The 19409-nt window shown below is 48.7% G+C and overlaps 1 protein-coding gene across 8 annotated transcripts in view; it reads right to left on the bottom strand.

Annotated features, from left to right (window-relative positions):
* The window catches only part of DGLUCY (D-glutamate cyclase), a 162711-nt gene that overhangs the window by 16232 nt on the left and 127070 nt on the right, over window positions 1–19409 (bottom strand). For all 8 annotated transcript variants that reach the window (XM_023205466.1, XM_023205460.2, XM_023205458.2 and 5 more), the window contains exons 8-11: window positions 18333–18536; window positions 11565–11825; window positions 6615–6714; window positions 3348–3496 (exon numbers count right to left, since the gene is read on the bottom strand). In XM_023205466.1, the coding sequence (XP_023061234.1) occupies window positions 3348–3496; window positions 6615–6714; window positions 11565–11825; window positions 18333–18536 (714 nt within the window). The remainder of the gene's footprint in view (window positions 1–3347; window positions 3497–6614; window positions 6715–11564; window positions 11826–18332; window positions 18537–19409) is intronic.

A 19409-nucleotide genomic window follows, 5' to 3' on the forward strand; every position in this document is an offset into this window, starting at 1 on the left:
AATCCCAGCACTTTGGGAGGCCGAGACGGGCGGATCACGAGGTCAGGAGATCGAGACCATCCTGGCTCACACGGTGAAACCTGTCTCTACTAAAAAAAAATACAAAAAAACCTAGCCGGGCATGGTGGTGGGCACCTGTAGTCCCAGCTACTCGGGAGGCTGAGGCAGGAGAATGGCGGGAACCCGGGAGGCGGAGCTTGCAGTGAGCTGAGATCCGGCCACTGCACTCCAGCCCGGGCGACAGAGCGAGACTCCGTCTCAAAAAAAAAAAAAAAAAAGAAACAACCCAGGTAACTTGATTCTCAATTGAGCACTATGCCCATGACATGGCAGTTGCCCATGGAACCTGAGGAATAGGGGGTTTGATGGAGAAGAAGAGAAACAGGAAAATTCAGGAGGTAGCCTTGCTGGGCAGGAGGGTCTAGGGGGGCCACAGGAGAAGACTGGGCTCCTGAGGCCATGAGAAGGCCCAAGGATCTACAAAGGGGGCGGTTCGAAGCCATGAACAGCCAGCTCCACCTGCTTCCTCTGGGATCTCAGGGTTGTCACAGCACAGATGGGGGTTCCATTCTGGGCGTGGGAGGATGGGATTGCTCTAGCAGCTCCCTCAGACCCTGTTTGTCCCTTTCTTCCTTTTCCACTCTGAGAACCCCTCCCCCACAGACTGAGGTCCTCCGCCTGCCCAACCCGAGGGACAGGAAGCTGGAAGCCACCCGCACTGTGTGCACCACACCCACAGCCTCTTCTGGGAAAGGCCAGGGCAATTTGTAGAAACTTTCTAATCAGCCTAGAAGGCTCTCACTGTCTCATCAAAACCTCAAAAGCCAAAGGAGACTAATGAGTCTGGGAAACACTCGGAAACACGGAATGACAAACAAGCCTTCCTTACCCCAGGGCCTGGGACCCACCCAGAGGGAAGAAAGGTTCTCCTTGGGGCTTACACTAAACCTTTCAGCAATTCATAAAGGCATGATTCCCTGATAAAGGGCTGGGGCCCCAGGAGTTTGCAGTCTACTCCTAATGCTACCAGCAACACTAATTAGCTGGGCGAGCTGAGAAAACCTCCTGGGACTCACCTTACCTGCCTCACGGGGTTTTCAGAGGCTTAAACACTACAATGAATGTGAAGCCTCTTGGAAAAATACAAAGTTTTGTGCAAACACAAATTCTCACATTATTATTATTTTTGAGACAGAGTCCCGCTCTTGTTGCCCAGGCTGGAATACAGTGGCATGATCTCGGCTCACTGTAACTTTCACCTCCCGGGTTCAAGCGATTCTCCTGCCTCAGCCTCCTGAGGAGCTGGAATTACAGGTGCCCACCACCATGCCTGGTTAATTTTTTTATATATTTAATAGAGATGGGGTTTTCCCATGTTGGCTAGGCTGGTCTGGAACTCCTGAGCTCAGGTGATTCACCTGTCTTGGCCTCCCGAAGTGCTGGAATTACAGGTGTGAGCCATCACGCCCAGCCCACATTATTATATTATTAACGATTGGAGGCCAGGCTCAGTGGCTCATGCCTGTAATTGAAACACTTTGGGAGGCTGAGGTGGGAAGATAGCTTGAGCTCAGGAGTTCGAGACCAGGCTGAGCAATATAGTGAGACCTTATCTCTACCAAAAAAATTTTTTAAAGTTAGCCAAGCGACCGGGCATGGTGGCTCACACCTGTAATCCCAGCACTTTGGGAGGCCGAGGCAGGTGGATCATGAGGTCAAGAAATCAAGACCATCCTGGCCAACACGGTGAAATCCCGTGTCTACTAAAAATACAAAAATTAGCTGGGCTTGGTGGCATGCGCCTATAGTCCCAGCTACTCAGGAAGCTGAGGCAGGGGAATCACTTGAACCTGGGAGGCAGAGGTTGCAGTGAGCCGAGATCGCGCCACTGCACTCCAGTCTGGCAACAGAGCGAGACTTTGCCTCAAAAAAAAAAAAACAAAAAAAAAGTTACCTGTCAGGCCTCTGAGTCCAAGTTAAGCCATCATATCCCCTGTGACCTGCACGTACACATCCAGATGGCCTTAAGCAACTGAAGAGCCACAAAAGAAGTGAAAATAGCCAGTTCCTACCTTAACTGATGACATTCCACCATTGTGATTTGTTCCTGCCCTACCGTGATCAATTGACTTTGTGACAATACACCCTCCCCATCCTTGCGATAATGTACTTTGTGATATTCCCCCACCCTTGTGTATGTACTTTGTACTATACATTTTCCCCACCCTCGAGAAGGTACTTTGTAATATCCTCCCCTGCCCTTAACAAGGTACTTTGTAATACCCTCCCTGCCCTTGAGAATGTACTTTGTGAGATCTACTCCCTGCCTGCAAAAAATTGCTCCTAACTCCACCACCTATCCCAAACCTATAAGAACCAATGATAATCCCACCACCCTTCACTGACTTTTTTCGTACTCAGCCTGCCTGCACCCAGGTGAAATAAACAGCCCTGTTGCTCACACAAAGCCTGTTGGTGGACTCTCTTCACACGGACGCACGTGACATTACCCAAGCATCGTAGCACACCCTGTAGTCCCAGCTACTCGGGAGGCTGAGATGGGAGGACTGCTTGAGTCCAGGAGGTGGAGATTGCAGTGAGCTGAGATTGTACCACCGCACACCAGCCTGGGCAACAGAGTGAGACTCTGCCTCAAAAAAAAAAAAAAAATTGAAATACTAACCATGTATTAGATAATTTTTAAATTAACATGCTTCATAAAATAATATATGGTACATTCTGTCCTATATGACCAAAATAATACGCCATGCTTTAATTTTACTATTGATATTACTGTAATATTAGTTTTATTACTTTAGAGTCGGGCAAATAGAATACGTTTTCCCTCCCTTGCTTGTGGGGATGTTGGATTTCTAAATGGCGGTGTCATTAGTGTCTATACCAACCATAATGAACAAAAACTGTCTTTGCAGTGGAAAATGATGGTCTCCACATAACTCTTTCTGGTCATGTGTTCAATAGTCAGTAAAAAGACACTTTGGCTGAGCATGGTGGCTCACGCCTGTAATCCCAGCACCTTGGGAGGCTGAGGCAGGTAGATCACTTGAGGTCAGGAGTTCAAGACCAGCCTGGCCAATATGGTGAAACCTCGTCTCTACCAAACATACAAAAATTAGCCAGGCGTGGTGGTGCGTGCCTGTAATCCCAGCTACTTGGGAGGCTGAGGCAGGACAATCACTCGAACCCAGGAGGCAGTGGTTGGAGTGAGCCAAGATCGTGCCACTGCACTCCAGCCTGGGTGACAGAACAAAACTCCATAACAACAACAACAAAAAGATACTTCACGGGGCCACGTTCTTGGTGCATCCCCAGTACCCCATACTTACCAGTTGATGAGATTCCGGGAATCTTCTTCGCAGCAAGAAAAAGATCGTCAATGGGGTCAACCAAGTGCTTGATGTTCATCTTCCTTGCATTGTAGTAATTGCCATCGGCAGCCCTTCCAGCGCGCTCTATGGCCACCAGGTGGTCAAATCTGCCAGGAAGTAAAGGTCAGAGGGTCCTTATGGAGAGGTGGCTGCTCTGCTGGGTTCATGCCTTCTTGTGTTTGTGCGAAGGATGCTTCTCTCTTTCTTTGCTTCCTCCATTACTGCAGAACTTGGTGACACATCTACTCCAGGCCAGGACCTGTGCTGGAGGCTAGTCTATCAAATCAGTTTAAGATACAGCATTGGGGCTGGGCACGGTGGTTCATGCCTATAATCCCAGCCCTTTGGGAGGCCAAGGCAGGTGGATCACTTGAGGTCAGGAGTTCGAGAACAGCCTGATCAACATGGTGAAACCCCATCTGTACTAAAAAATCAGCTGGGCATGGTGGTAGGTACCTATAGTCCCAGCTACTTGGGAGGCTGATGCAGGAGAATCGCTTGAACCTGGGAGGTGGAGCTTGCAGTGAGCCGAGATTGCACCACTGCATTCCAGCCTGGGCGACAGAGTGAGACTGTCTCAAAAAAAAAAAAAAAAAAGTCCAGCATTGGAATCCTCAGCAATTTCTTTAGTAGGGTCAGAGCCTATAAAAGCAGGAGGCCAATGGTCAGGGTTGCTATGGGGGATGGGAACATTGCTGGTACCCACCCAGATCCCCTTTGACCAGCAGGGACAGCCAGGCCGAGAGGCTGAGAGTATTGGCTGCTATTGGCCTGCCGCTGGCCCCTTCCAGGAACTTGTTCAGTTTACAGACACAAAACAGAAGGAAAAGGGCTCAAAATATAAAAGGAATGAATCTAACACAAAGATAAACTTCTTTAGATAGAAACAGAGAAATAAGGGGCACAGATGGCATAATGGTCAGATGTGGACTGCGGCAGATCATCATCTGGGTTCTGATTCCAGGTCCTCCTGCCACGGGCCTTGAGCAAATTGCTTACCCTTCCTAACCTTCATTTCTGCATCTGTAAGGTGACATGACCCCAGTGTCTACCTCACACAATGTTCGAAGGGAAAAACGAGAAAATGCACAGGAGACGCTTGTTATGAAGCCCTGAACCTACTTAGTGCTCAGTCAGCATTAGTTACAGTGATTATTGTTGCTATTGTTACTAGCAGGAATCCTGTTTTGACAATTCAATTTAAGAACATGCAGCCTGGGCACAGTGGCTCACACCTGTAATACCAGCTCTTTGGGAGGCCGAGGCAGGCAGATCACTTGAGCCCAGGAGTTTGAGACCAGCCTGGGCAACGTGGTGAAACCTTGTTTCTACTAAAAATACAGAAATTAGCCAGGTGTGCTGGCGTGTGTCTGTAGTCCCAGCTATCCTTGGGAGGCTGAGGTGGGAGAATCGCCTGAGCCCAGGAGGCAGAGGTAGCAGTGAGCCAAGATCACACCACTGCACTCCAGCCTGGGTGACAGAGTGAGACCCTGTCTCAAGGGAGAAAAAAAAAAAAAGGCAGGCACAGTGACTCATGCCTCTAATCTCAGCACTTCAGGAGGCTGAGGTGGGTGGATCACCTGAGACCAGGAGTTCAAGACCAGCCTGGTCAACATGGTGAAACCCAGTCTCTACTAAAAATATAAAATATTAGCCAGGTACCGTGGCGGGTGCCTGTAATCCTAGCTTCTTGGGAGGCCGAGGCACAAGAATCACTTGAACCAGGGAGGCAGAGGCTGCAGTGAGCCAAGATTGTGCCACTGCACTCTAGCCTGGGCGACAGAGCAAGACTCTGTCTCAAAAAAAAAGAATATACATATTGTACTTTTACATCTCTCTCAATCCTTCCAAGACAGTGTTCTTCAAAAATCTCAACTCTGCTATAAAAAATAGTATGGCCGTTCCTCAAATAATTAAAAATAGAACATACCATATGTTCCAGCAATTTCACTTCAACTTGTGTGTCCAGGGGAAGTGAAAGACTCAAGGAGGTATTTGTCCACCCATGCTCATAGCAGCAGTATTCAGCATAGCTAAGAGCAGGAAGCAGACCAAGAGCCCACTGCTGGATGAATGCCAAAACATAATGTGGTATATACACACAAGCGAATGTTATTCAGCCTTCAAAAGGCAGGACATTCTGGCACATGCGACATCAGCTTTGAGGACATTATGCTAAGTGAAATGAGCAGTCACAAAAGGACAAATATTGGATGATTCCACTTACACAAGGTGCCTCGAACAGTCAAACTCATAAAGACAGAAAGTAGAATTGTGGTTGCCAGAGGCTGGGTTGAGGAGGAGATGGAGAATTATCTTTGAATGGAGCACAGACTTTCAGTTTTGCAAGATGAAAAGAGTTCTGAAGATGGATGGAGATGATGCCTGCACAGCAATGTGAGTGTACTTTTATGCCACTGAAGTGTAAGCTTAAAAATGGTTCAGAGAGGCCAGGCACGGTGGCTCACACCTGTAATCCCAGCACTTTGGGAGGCCGAGGTAGGTGGATCACTTGAGGTCAGGAGTTCCAGACCAGCCTGGTCAACATGGCGAAACCCTATCTCTACTAAAAATAGAAAAAATAGCCAGGTGTGATGGTGCGTGCCTGTAATCCCAGCTACTTGTGAGGCTGAGGCAGGAGAATCACTGGCACCTGGAAGGGGGAGGTTGCAGTGAGCCGAGATCACACCACTGTACTCCAGCCTGGGCAACAGAGCAAGACTCCATCCCCTCATCCAAAAAACCAAAAAAGTTTGACCATAACACACAGTAAGAAATACACACACTTGCACGTACAGTCTTATGAGGGAGTACTTACCATTACTATACAAGATATACAATGATGCTGTATTTCTATTTCATTTTCCAAAGGTGCTGGATACCTCAACTGAAATGATTTCACTATTATCTAACATGTCATGACCCATAGTTTGAGACTGAGAAACTTCTAGTCTTTTTTTTTTTTACATCTATGTCTCCCCTCTATCAGGAAGATATGCTGTCCCTCTCTACTGACCAGGGATCTGTTACTTCCAGAGATGCTCTGTGAGGCCCCCAGGACACCTTGAAACCCCCAGCTTCATTTGTTAGTCTGGTCCATGAGAACCCATCTTCCTTGGCTCATGGCTTCGTTCCCTCTGAAAGGCTCAGCTTTGCTGGCTAAGTTAAGAGCGCATATGGGCGTTTCTACCATCCGCCACTTAAACTGGGATGGGACATACGTACCTAGGTGTTTGTGGGTCTCCATCTTTGCACAGGAATGCCTGGGCAGCTTCCACTGATCCACCTTGGTAAGTTAACATCGGGATCGGCGTCTTCAGAACACCTTGAAAATAAAGGCAAGCGGGGCACACATCAGCTCTAGTGTTGGATTTTGGAAATTCACGTTAGCTTTTCAAAAGCTTCTTTGAAGGCTATCATTACTGTTATCGAACAACATCTATCTGTAGAACATGTTAGGTAAGCCGAGGCCACGACACACAGGATACTTAAGTTTACTTTTGGTCCTGGGTAAACTCTAGGGTTGACAGGGGTGGAGGGCAGAATTGGGCTAATACAGCCTATCAGATACGCTGCACGCAAGGTGCCCATAATACTGCGGGAACAGTGCCTGTTCTGGCCCACTGCTGTCACGAGGGCTGGGCACACATTTATATGCCCTTGGTGACAGTGCGCCAGCCCTCTGCTAAGCACTCAATGTGAACACTCTGATTTAATTTTTACAACAATTCTATGTGATAAAAACCATCATAGCCTGGGCGCGGTCCCTCATGCCTGTAATTCCAGCACTTTGGGAGGCTGAGGTGGGTGGATCACGAGGTCAGGAGATTGAGACCATCCCAGCTAACACGGTGAAACCCCGACTCCACTAAAAATACAAAAAATTAGCCGGGCGTGGTGGGGGCACCTACAGTCCCAGCTACTCAGGAGGCTGAGGCAGGAGAATTGCTTGAACCCGGGAAGCAGAGGCTGCAGTTAGCTGAGATCGTGCCACTGCACTCCAGCCTGGGCAACAGAGCGAGACACCATCTCAAAAAAAAAAAAAAAAAAAGGAAAGAAAAAAACCAAAAAACCATCAATATCCCCATTTTAAAGAGGAGGAAAACTGAGGCTCAGAGATGCCAAACAACTTGGGCAAGGCCATGTATATATGTCAGTTTCATAGCTCCAATTCTCACCCCAAATTCCCACCCACTCCCTACCTCCCTGCATACCTTCAGGGAAGGTCAAGAACAACTGAAGGAAATTCCCAGAGTCTGTGCCTTGGGTTACTTACTTACATTGGAGTGATTTCCAAAAGGGAATCAAAGTGAATTTGACTCTTAAAAATAGGAGTTTTTAATTACAAAAAGAACACATATTGTTGTAGAATACGTGGGAAATACACAAAAACCCCAAAATAAAATAAAATGAACTTGGTTTTCATTAACTGATCTATCTCCCAGCAGGTTGGGGTAGAATCCCAGCATATTCACTGGCCAAAGACGAAGTCTCCACACAGAGCTTAAGACGGCAGGGAGCTGAAATAATTTTCATTAAAAGGCCAAATTGCTTTTACATTCTTCATCCAAATGTAATGGAAGTTCTGCAAAATCCAATATAGCAAATTCCACCTTCTGAGCTCCCATGAGGACGAGAGACAAGACCCAGATCTGAGTGGAGTCTGGCAGGCATCTCCAAGCCAGGCTGTCAAGTGAGCAGAGAGGGCAGAGTGACTTCTGGGAAGGGGGCAGCTGAAAATACCTGGCAACACCGCTGTCCGATGGAAACGAGGGTTGGCCTGCGAGTGGTGCTCTACGCCGTTGCCAGCCCTTCCTCCTGAGGCCTTTCTCTGCTCTACGGAAACACAGCCCCTTGCCTTTCCTCTGGCCTCAGCGCCGTTCCTTCTCATCCCCCTCGCTACCTGCTCCGCCCTTCTCCTTGTCCTCTTAACACTGGGAGACCCAGGACGCAATCCTGGGTCCTTTGCTCTGCCTCCATTTATTCCCACGGTGATTTCACCCAGCATCTTGACTTGGGAGCCCACCGACACGCCAACAGCCTCCCAATTTCTCCTTGCCCATGCTGCTCTCCTGAACCCTTTATATATCACTAAGTGCCTCCTTGACTTCTCCACTGTGTGTCTAACAGACACCTCATGCCTAACAGGGTCAAACACGCATTCTCCTAAAAATTATGGTAAAATACATGCAACATAAAATTTACCATCTTAGCCTATTTATTTATTTATTTACTTAGAGACACAGTTTTACTTTGTTACCCAAGCTTGAGTGCAGTGGCATGATCTCAGCTCACTGCAACCTCCACCTCCTGGGTTCAAGTGACTCTTGTGTCTCAGCCTCCCATGTAGCTGGGATTAAAGGTGTGCGCCACCACACCTGGCTAATTTTTGTATTTTTAGTAGAAATGGGGTTTTGTTATGTTGGCCAGGCTGGTCTTGAACTCCTGACCTCAAGTGACCCGCCTGTCTCAGCCTCCCGAAGTGCTGGGATTACAGGCATGAGTCACTGCGCCTGGACTGTTTTAGCCATTTTCAGGTTCAGTAGCATAAAGTATGTTCACATCGTTGTGCAACCATCACCCCTATTCATCTCCAGAACTTTCTCATCATTCCAAACTGAACCCCTGTACCTATAAGCAACTCCCCATTCCCCTCTCCTCCCAGCTGCTGGCAACCACCATTCTACCTTCTGCCCAATGAGTTTGCCTACTCCAGGCACGTCATATGAGTGGAGTCATACAATATGACTGGCTTAATCCACTTCTCAAGATGTCCTCAAGGTTCATGTATGTTATAGCATGTGTCGGAACTTCCTGCCTTTTTAAGGCTGAGTAATAATTATCTACTACATTTTGTTTATCTATTCATCCATCGATGGGCACTTGGTTTGGTTCCTCCTCTTGACTATCGCAAATAAAGTGCTATGAGCACGGGGGGGCAAATACCTCTGAGTCCCTGCTTTCCTTTTTTGGGGGTATATGCCTGGAAGTGGAATTGCTGGACCCTATGGCATTTGCTATTTTTAACTGTTTGAGCCACTGCCATCTGTTTTTGATAGCATCTGTACCATTTTACAATCCCTCCATCAGGGTGCAAATGTCAAATCTGGACTCTTGATATACCCCTAAACATGCCCGTCTTCCCCATCTCGGTTCACGGCAACTCCATCCTTTCAGTTACCAGGCCGCAAACCTCAGAGCAAGCCCTGATCCTTCTCCTCACACCCATATCCCATCCATCTGGAAATCATGTGGACTGCAAAATAGATACAGCATCTAGCTACTTCTCACAATACCCCCTGCCCTCTGTATCTGTACCTTGTGTCTCTTTAGGTTCCTTTGAAACCAGAACTTGAGACTTGGGTGCAGATGGTCTCTTGGGAGATGGTGCCAGGAAGCATGTGGGAGGAACAGGGAGAGTGAGGCTGGGAAGGAGGGAACATGCACCTTCAAGGTTGCTGCTCTAGGGAGTGGGGCCTCAGTTCCACTAGGACCTGTGTGTCTCCAAAAGACAGGGGACAGGTCACTTAACCTCAGGTCCTGTCCCCCAGGGGTTGAGGGTGCCCTGAAGCCATCAGCCAGTGATTCCACATGGCTTTGGAGAGGCCCTGCAGGGCCCTAGCTTGTGGCAGGGCCCAATCGGGTCAATGTGACTCAGAACTTCCACCGCAGTGGCGGCTGAAATCAGAAATGGGGTTGAAGGGATGTGCCATGACGCACCCCCACTCCAAACCGTCCTCCTCTCCCACCTTCCATAACTCATCAGTCTCCCATTTCCACCCTTGTCTCTGCACCCCAGTGATCGCTTACAACTCACACAGAACATGGCTGTCCCCTACTCAGAGAAATCCTGGGCTCCCCATCTCACCCAGAACAAAAGCCCAGCTGCCCACAGGGTCCTGCGAGGCCCTGCCCCATCTGGTCCCTGTTACCTCTCTGTCCCTCGTGCCAATTCCCTTTTCCTCATTCACTCCAGGCCTGTCAGCCAGCATGTCATCCTTTCTTAAACCCACTGGGCCCCCACTCCACCCAATGGCCTCTGCCCCAGCCATTGCCACAGGTGAGGATGCCCTTCCCTCAACCAGCCCAAGCCTCACGCCCTCATCATCAACCTGAATTCTGGACTCAAAGGCCACCTTCTCCAGGGGGTCTTCCTGGCCATCCTGTTTAAAGTGACAGCTGTCCCCCGATGCTGCCACCGCCCAGCCCCTCACTCTCCAGTCTCCTCATCCTGGTCCATTTTCCCCATGGCATCATCACTCGAACACACTGTGCCTTCATCTTACATGTTGTTTCTTGTCTGTCACACTCTGCTGGAAGATACTCTCTGTGGGGGCAGGACTGTTGTCAGTTTTGCTCACGGGTGGATCTCAAGAACCTAACAGAGTGCCTGGCACATACTTGAGTTCAACACCCATTTGCTGCATGAAATGGATTCTGCATGTACAGACACAGGCTTTTGGAAACTTCTGACACAATGGCTGCTTTAGGGTATGCCTTACTGGGTTTAAAGCCCTTTTTAAATGCTAAAAGGAAAAAACATACCTCTGAAGAATGCATTTTGAGGGACACAGAGTGATCGGTAGTGGGAGGCAGGTGAGATTCACCAGGCTTCCAGCTCATGCCTGATAACACTTCCTGCAGGATGGAGGTGCGGTGAGTAGCGGTTGTTCACACTGAGCCTGAGGCTGATTCGGTTACATGGACAGTGGAATTACAGCCTCGAGTCTCCAACACCTGCAGCAATAACGCCCACTGGGTGCTCCAGGTGCAGCCCTGCCCGTCACCACCAGGTGGGACGGCTGTCTGAGCCTTTCAGCCACTGCACACTCCACTATCCTCCCCAGCTCTGGTGGTCCAGGGCTGCCCCTGGTTGCTAATACTCAGCAGGTCATTCCCCCCATCGCACAGGGAGAACAGCAGGTGTGCAGGAAGGATCCCATGCTTTGGAGCCTGGTGGATCCAAGTTCAAATTCCAGCTCGCCATTTCCACCTGGGAAAATCTCCTGGACCTCTCAGAGCCTCAGTCTCTTCGTCTATAAAATCAGGCTATGCAGCTTACAACGGAGCTGTGAGCTGGAAGGAGAATGCTCTGTGCTGCAGATGCGGATTCACTCCAGCCTCCGTCCACAAAGCCCATCTGGGGAAACGGACCAAGCGCATCTCACTGCTCACCTTGCTCAACAGCGTCTTCGACAATCTTCTGGTGCAAGTTCCAGGCTCTCTGGTCAACGATTATGGCTACCTCCTTCTCCAAGGCCTGCAGGAAGGCGGCCAGAGCAACAGCTCCTGGTGGGCCATCTGTCTCTTCCGGAGGCTCATGATTGAAATGCGTCGGGAACCCAGTGGTGATGAGCACTGAGCGGGCATGGGACAGCGAGAGAGAGGCCTTCAGCAGCTCGTCTTTACAGAGCAGGTGTCCAATCCCCCGGTTCCCTGAAATGACAAAAATAAAATAGAATGTAAAACTAACTATCTTTACTTTTAAAATTGTTTTTATGTATTTATTTATGATAGGGTTTCGCTCTGTCATCTAGGCTGGAATGTAGTGGCACGATCACAGCTCACTGCAACCTTGAACTCCTGGGCTCAAGTGATCCTCCTGTGTCAGCCTCCCGAGTAGCTGGGCACGCGTCACCACATACCGCTAATTTTTTTTGGCACTTTTTTAAAAGATAGGGCCTTGCTATGTTGCCCAGTCTGGTCTCAAACTACCAGGCTCAAGCGATCTTCCCACCTTGGCCTCCCAAAGTGCTGGGATTACAGGCGTGAGCCACGACACCCAGCCAAAAGTGATTATTTTTAAAGTAGAAACTTTATAGTAAGAGCAGTTTGGGTTTTTAGTTTGTTTGCTTTGTTTTTTTTGAGGGCTGCGGCAGAGACTGCAAATTGCTCACCACAGTGTATTCTACCCCCACCCCCTGACCCCAGCAGTGAAAGAGAGAGGGGTAAATGGCTGAGGAGCCTCCCTTCAGTCAGGTGTGGCTGCAAGATTGGGTTCTCTCTACTGGATCGTGATGGAAGTGACACATGCCACCTCTGGGCCTGGCATGCACCTCCACACACACCTCCAAGCTCGTTCCCTTTCCCTGGCGGCTGGAGTATTGACAGCCAGAACCTCCTGGGGGTCACAGGATATAATGGCAGACCTGCAGGGTCCCTAAGTGACTGAGTGGGGCAGGTCCCCTTCCTGCTGACCCAGGACACTCACCCTGGAAGACCCGCCCTGGCCTGCTGTGTGAGAGAGGAACACACTTCTGTTGTATTTGAGCAAAGCATCCCGGGGCTTCTAGGTGACAGCAATCTAGCAAACCCTAACTAATACAGGGAAAATATGAGAGGGAAGGGAAACAGTACTGTCTTGGCTGGGGATTCCCTCAAAGAAGACCCCTAGCACAAGGACCTCGGCACAAGTATTTCCGTGGGAGGTGATCCCAGGAAATGCAAGCGAGAAGATGGGGAAAGCGGAAAAAAACAGTAAAGGATTGTGAGTGAGCAAGTTAACTTCAAAGGCAACCAGGGCTCAGCGCGGCTTGAGATTCTCTAAGAAACGGTGGGGTCTTCGGAGGACAGGGAGACTGGGCATTTACCCACCTGCCCGTTAGGGCGTTGAGTCCTCTGCACCTCCAGGCTGTGCCTGCTGTGATGAGGGAGACTCTGGAGGGACAGAGGGCGTCCTCAGACGGAGCAGAGAGACCCAAGACCCTAAGGTAAGAGGCTGTCATGCTGGGAGCCACCCATAATTTTATGCAAGTGAACCCAGGTGGGCCAGAGGATACAAGTGGGGAAGCTGCGGTGTGTGCTACAGATGCCCACCAGCGGCCGCCAAGCCAGGCAGCCACTCTCATGAGGTCCTATTGTGCCTTTGTCTACATTCAGGTCACCTCAGAGCAAAACAGTGCATGCGAAGGCAGAGTGTGTGACATAGAACTTCCACTCTGGCGGTGGCTGAAATCAGCAGCGGACTGAAGGGACGTGAGAGGACACTGGCTTACAGTTGAGGTGCCTGGAAAATATGAAAGACACGGGGTTGGCTGGGCGGGGTGGCTCACGCTTGTAATCTTAGCACTTTGGGAGGCCAAGGCAGGCTGATCACGAGGTCAGGAGTTCAAGAGCAGCCTGGCCAACATAGGGAAACCCCTATGTTGTAGTAGGAACCCCGTCTCTACTAAAAATACAAAAATTAGCCAGGCATGGTAGCAGGCGCCTGTAATCCCAGCTACTCAGGAGGCTGAGGCAGGAGAATCGCTTCAACTTGGGCGGTGGAGGTTGCAGTGAGCCGAGATCGTGCCACTGCACTCCAGCCTAGGCAACAGAGTGAGACTCTGTCTCAAAAAAAAAAAAAAAAAAAAAAAGAAGACATGGGGTTTGGATTTCTGTTATGGAGGAACAGTTCTAGACTTAGGACCAGGAAACTTGCATTCCAGTCCAGGTGCTGGCATATTGTAGCTGTGTGACCTTGGCCTCATCCCTTGACCTCTCTGAGCCTCAGTTTTCCCACATGGAGAATGGGAGGTAGTCCAGGTATAGGAGGGTCACGGGGACATGGCACCTCACATAGTGTACTGGGAGCAGTGGACACTGGAGCAGTGCTATCTGGAGGGTGATTTCTGTCTTAGATTTGTGCATTCCACTGGAGCCAGCAAGTCACCTCTCATGCCCACTATTCCTAACAAAGTCATTATGGGCATATTCACAAACAGTCATAAGGATGTTCATCACAGCATTGTTTATGGTAGTAAATAACAGCATATAAATAAAACAGCAGAACATTTGTAAAACGAAATTTTAGGTCAGGCAGGGTGACTCACATCCGTAATCCCAGCACTTTGGGAGGTTGAGGCAGATGGATCACCTGATCTATCACCTAATCCATGAGTCAGGAAATCGAGACCAGCCTGGCCAACATGATGAAGCCCCATCTCTACTAAAAATAGAAAAATTAGTCGGGCATGGTGGTGCACACCTATAATCCCAGCTACTCAGGAGGCTGAGGCAGGAGAGAATCACTCAAACTTGGGAGGCAGAGGCTGCAGTGAGCTGAGATCGCACCACTGCACTCCAGTCTGGGTGACAGAGCAAGACTGTCTCAAAAAACAGAGGGGGGCGAGGAGAAGAATAACAACATTTTTAAGTAAAAAAATTGGGATGTAACCTACTTCCTAGGGCGCGGTGAGCACCAGAGGGAGAAGAGGAGAGTGAGAACTTGGTCAACTGTAAATTGGTCAATACATTTACAATGATTTTATCATCAGTGCTAAAATCATTACTATAAACCCTATATCCCTTCATATTCCCCAGGCACCTCAAATGCAAGCCAACACCCTCTCAAAAATGACTGAGTGGGCCTATTTTTATGCCCAGTGAGTAATGCTCAAGACGCTGTTATGAATCTTCTATCTGCTTGTTTAATATAGTGGGGATCAAAAGCATCTGTTGTTCTTGAGGATTAAAGACGGTCCTTAACAGATGACATCAACACATCCAACAACTGTAAATCTGCCTCCCCCAGCATCATCCTTCAAGCTTCGTCTTGCAGTCTGCACAGCATTGATGGATGGTGTTTGTGGCTGAACTCTTAGCTCGTTTTATTAAGCAGTGGGTGCACCACATCTGCAATAAATTTACTTCCCAATTACTTTTATTTTTTAATCTGAGCTAATGATAGAGTTAATAATTCATCTTCCCTCATGACCCTGTGCTAAATGGAGAGCCATCAGCTTGGGTAAGAATGTTTGTGAAGGAGAAGGTACGGCAGAAATTTAAAAAAATATATCCATCCAGAGCACCAGGAGCGGTGGCTCCTGCCCGTAATCTCAACACTTTGGGAGACTAAGGAGGGAGGATTGTTTGAACCCAGGGGTTCAAGACCAGCCTGGGCAACACAGGGAGATCCCATCTCTACATCCATCCATCCATCCATTCTTCCTTTCTTTCTTCCTTCCCTCCCTCCCTCCCTCCCTCTCTCTCACATCTTGCTCTATTGCCCAGGCTGGAGTGCAGTGGTGCAGTCATGGCTCACTGCAGCTTCAACCTCCTGAACTCAAGTAATCTGCACACCTCAGCCTCCCCAGTAGCTGGGACCACAGGTGTGTGACACCACCACACCTAGCTAATTTTTTTATTTTTTTGTAGATAGGATCTCTCTACGTTGCCCAGGCTGATCTTGAACTCCTGATCTCAAGTGATCCTCCCACCTTGGCCTCCCAAGAATTAGGCATTTCTAGGGCTGGTCTGCACTGTCAGATTCGTGACAGTGCTGGCCAGCAGGGGAAGGTCTCAGCCTGTCTGTTTTGGGGCTCTGCCCAGCTGCCATAGGCTTTAAACTGGCACTGGAATCAGTCCTGTCTGGGCCCTGGGAGTCTGGCCCAGAGAGCTGACCGCTGATGTGCAGGCTGGCCTCACCCCTCAGCTCTCCACGGAGGTCAGCCACTATTGATCCAGCTAGCTACCTGGATCTCCCCACTGGTCCACCTCACTCTGGGGAATGAGAGTCAGGTGGGCCGGTGGGGAGGCGACATGTGCCTTCTCTCCAGTCATTCCAGGTGCCAAGGATGGTTTGTACCCCAGGTTTAGGAGCACGGCCCATGAGAAGGTCCAGAAGACGGACCGGTGTGTGAACCAGGAGTCACTGGAGCACTCTTTCAACTGCCCAGGCAAGACTGTGACTTACCGTTTACATTCAGATTCTAATTTAGCTGACATTTATAAATCATGGGCTTGAAGTCAGCAGACACGGGTTCAAGTTCTGCCCTGACCACCTACGAGGTATGTGGACTCTGGTAAGTCTCTGCATCTTATCGGCCTCAGTTTCCTCACCTGTTAAATGAAGTGAATCATAGCTGCCTCCACATAGAGTCACTGGGAGACTTTAATAAGATGAAACGGTTAAATGCTTGCTGGCAGCCTGATGCCTGGCACAGTACAACTTGGTAGGTGACACCGTTATCCTTTTTATGCATCACAACCCAGAGAGGTAGGCATAATTGTCATTACTCCTGTTACGCTGATGAGGAAACTGAGGTATGGTCTACGCTGTAATTCTCTCCTGAGTGTTTGCCAACAAAGGAATTTACCACACAGAATGGCAGGTGAAACTGCAGTCTCTGCTGGCCACCTGGGATTAGAAATTCAGCCCTTAAATGAAGACATAGCTGGAAGTTAAAAGCCCCTCAACCAGCTTTCAGCAAACCTCTTTCTAACTGGAATCAGCAGGGCCAGGCGTGGTGGCTCATGCCTGTAATCCCAGCACTTTGGGAGGCTGAGGTGGGCAGACCACTTGAGCTCAGGAGTTTGAGACCAGCCTGGGTAACATGGCAAAACCCCGTGTCTACTAAAAATACAACAACAAATTAGCCGGGTATGGTGGTGCCGGCCTGTAGTCCCAGCTACTCAGGAGGCTGAGGTGGGAGGATTGCTTGAGCCTAGGAGGTGGAGGTTACAGTGAGCCAAGACTGCATCACTGCACTCCAGCCTGGGTAACAGAGTGAGACCTTGTCTCAAAAAATAAAATAAAATAAAACAAATAACGAATTGGAATCAGCAGGTCCCCTATGGGATCTCACCAGCCCTCTCCCATGTACAGAAGGCCAGTGGTTCCAAAGCCACAGAAGGGCTATCCTTCTTCTGAGATGCATTATACAATATACAAGTTGACTGTAAACTGTTGTGAGGCTGTGGCTGTAGGGTCCTGCCCCACGGGGATCCCCAGAAAAGTAATCCTGCCCCTAACACTATCCCTGCTGCCTAGTATACAAATAATCTATTCCATGCCCAACCCCAGGGCAATGGCACAAAAGGGAGAGATTAGGGACATCATTAAATCTGTACAGGACAGGCTGGGTGCTCCATGCCTATAGTCCCAGCACTTTGGGAGGCTGAGGCGGGAAAATCACTTGAGCCTAGGAGTCCAAGACCAACCTGGGCAACACAGTGAGACACCGCCCTCCCATCTCTAAATAATAATAATAAACTACATAAATAACTGTTTTAAAATGGTGGCAGTTGCCTACCTAGAAACCATTCTCTTTTTTTCTTACCTACCTAACTCCATCTGCTTCTGGCTGGCAACATGCCCAGCAAATAAACTCAACGAACTTCCTCACATGTTTAGTGTTAAAGTTTAGAACAACAAGAAAAAGCCAAAAACGACTGGGCGTGGTGGCTTACACCTGTAATCCCAGCGCTTTGGGAGGCTGAGATGGGTGGATCACCTGAGGTCAGGAGTTCGAGACCAGCCTGGCCAACATGGTGAAACCCCGTCTCTACTAAAAATACAAAAATTAGCTGGGTGCGGTGGCACGTGCCTATAGTCCTAGCTACTCAGGAGGCTGAGGCAGGAGAATCACTTGAACCTTGGAGGTGGAGGTTGCAGTGAACTAAGATTGTACCACTGCACTCCAGTCTGGGTGACAGAGTGAGACTCCATCTCAAAAAAAAAGAAAGAAAGAAAATGCCACAAAGAAGAAAGCAAGGCTGGGCACAGTGGCTCACGCCTGTAAACCCAGCACTTTGGGAGGCCAAGAGTTCAAGACCAGCCTGGCCAACATGGTGAAATCTCATCTCTACTAAAAATACAAAAATGAGCCGGGTATGGTGGTGCGTGCCTGTAATCCCAGCTATTCAGGAGACTGAGACAGGAGAATCACTTGAACCCGGGAGACAGAGGTTGCAGCGAGCCGAGATCACGCTATTGCACTCCAGCCTCGGCAATAGAGTGAGACCCTGTCTCAAAAAAAAAAAAAAAAAAAATCACTCATAATAGCACTACCTAGAGACCATCAATGTCAGTATTTTGGTGTATTTAATTTTAGTCTTTTTGAGATTTATATGCAGTATCAACATTTAAAAAATCATCCTGTGGATACATTTTGCATCCTGCCTTTTTCACTGAAAATTATGTCAGTGGTCGGTTTCTCCAGGTGCATATGCGTTGTTTCTTACCTGGGTCTATGCCGATAATAGACTCTAGTTCTCTGATCTTCTGAGAAGCGGACACTGACACAATGCTGTAGTGCAGAGGATCTTGGGAAATGTGATGGACCTCTGGAATTCTCTCTGGGGTGAGACAACCAGCTGGAGCCTTTGTATCCTTCAGGTCAGTCATAACCGTGCAGCCTGGGATACTGGCAAAAGCCAGTGGGGTCTCTAAAACACATAACAGGAGGATCTGAGCCCAGCCACTTCATCAAGTCCAGCCTACCCTCATCTAGCCCACTGCTGATAGGCAAGATGGCGCCTGGTCATCAGCTCAGCCTAAGCACTCCCTATACCACCTGTTGGCACCAAGGTCAGAATGAGCTGGTTTATGGCTACATCAAGGTCCATTTACACAGCTGCCTCTAATCTCTAGGAAAGTAAAGATGAGTTGACTATGGGTTCAAAAGAAGTGAGATACAGCCACAGCTGTAGCTCTAGGTAATTCCATCAATTTAACCCATGGAGATCAGGAAGTATTTACTGGATTCTTAAAACTCATGACGCCATCTTGCTTTGCTTTTCAGCAAATGTTAGATTTGGAACTCCCTGTGAGCATCGTTTCTATTACTCCTTATGGCAGTTACATTTTGCATTCGTTTATGTTAATTTTATTCTTTAAAGACTCTTCCTTGTTAGATTTCAGGCAATGTGAAACACTGTAGCATAGTTATTAAGTGGTTTTAGCATTGTGAATATACTTGAATTTGGGATGTGACTTTATTCTTTTTTTTTTTTTTTTTTTGAGACAGTCTTGCTGTGTCACCCAGGCTGGAGTGCAGTGGTACAATCTTGGCTCACTGCAAGATCCACCTCCTGAGTTCAAGCGATTATCCCGCCTCAGCATCCTGAGTAGCTGGGATTACAGGCACCTGCCACCACGCCCGGCTAATTTTTGTATTTTTAGTAGAGACGAGGTTTCACCATGTTATCCAGGCTGGTCTCAAACTCCTGACCTCAGGTGATCCGCCCACCTTGGCCTCCCAAAATGCTGGGATTACAGGCATGAGCCACCACGACTGGCCCGACTTTATTCTTTAAACC

This window comes from Piliocolobus tephrosceles, chromosome 6, assembly GCF_002776525.5.
Source record: "Piliocolobus tephrosceles isolate RC106 chromosome 6, ASM277652v3, whole genome shotgun sequence".
NCBI lineage: Eukaryota > Metazoa > Chordata > Mammalia > Primates > Cercopithecidae > Piliocolobus > Piliocolobus tephrosceles.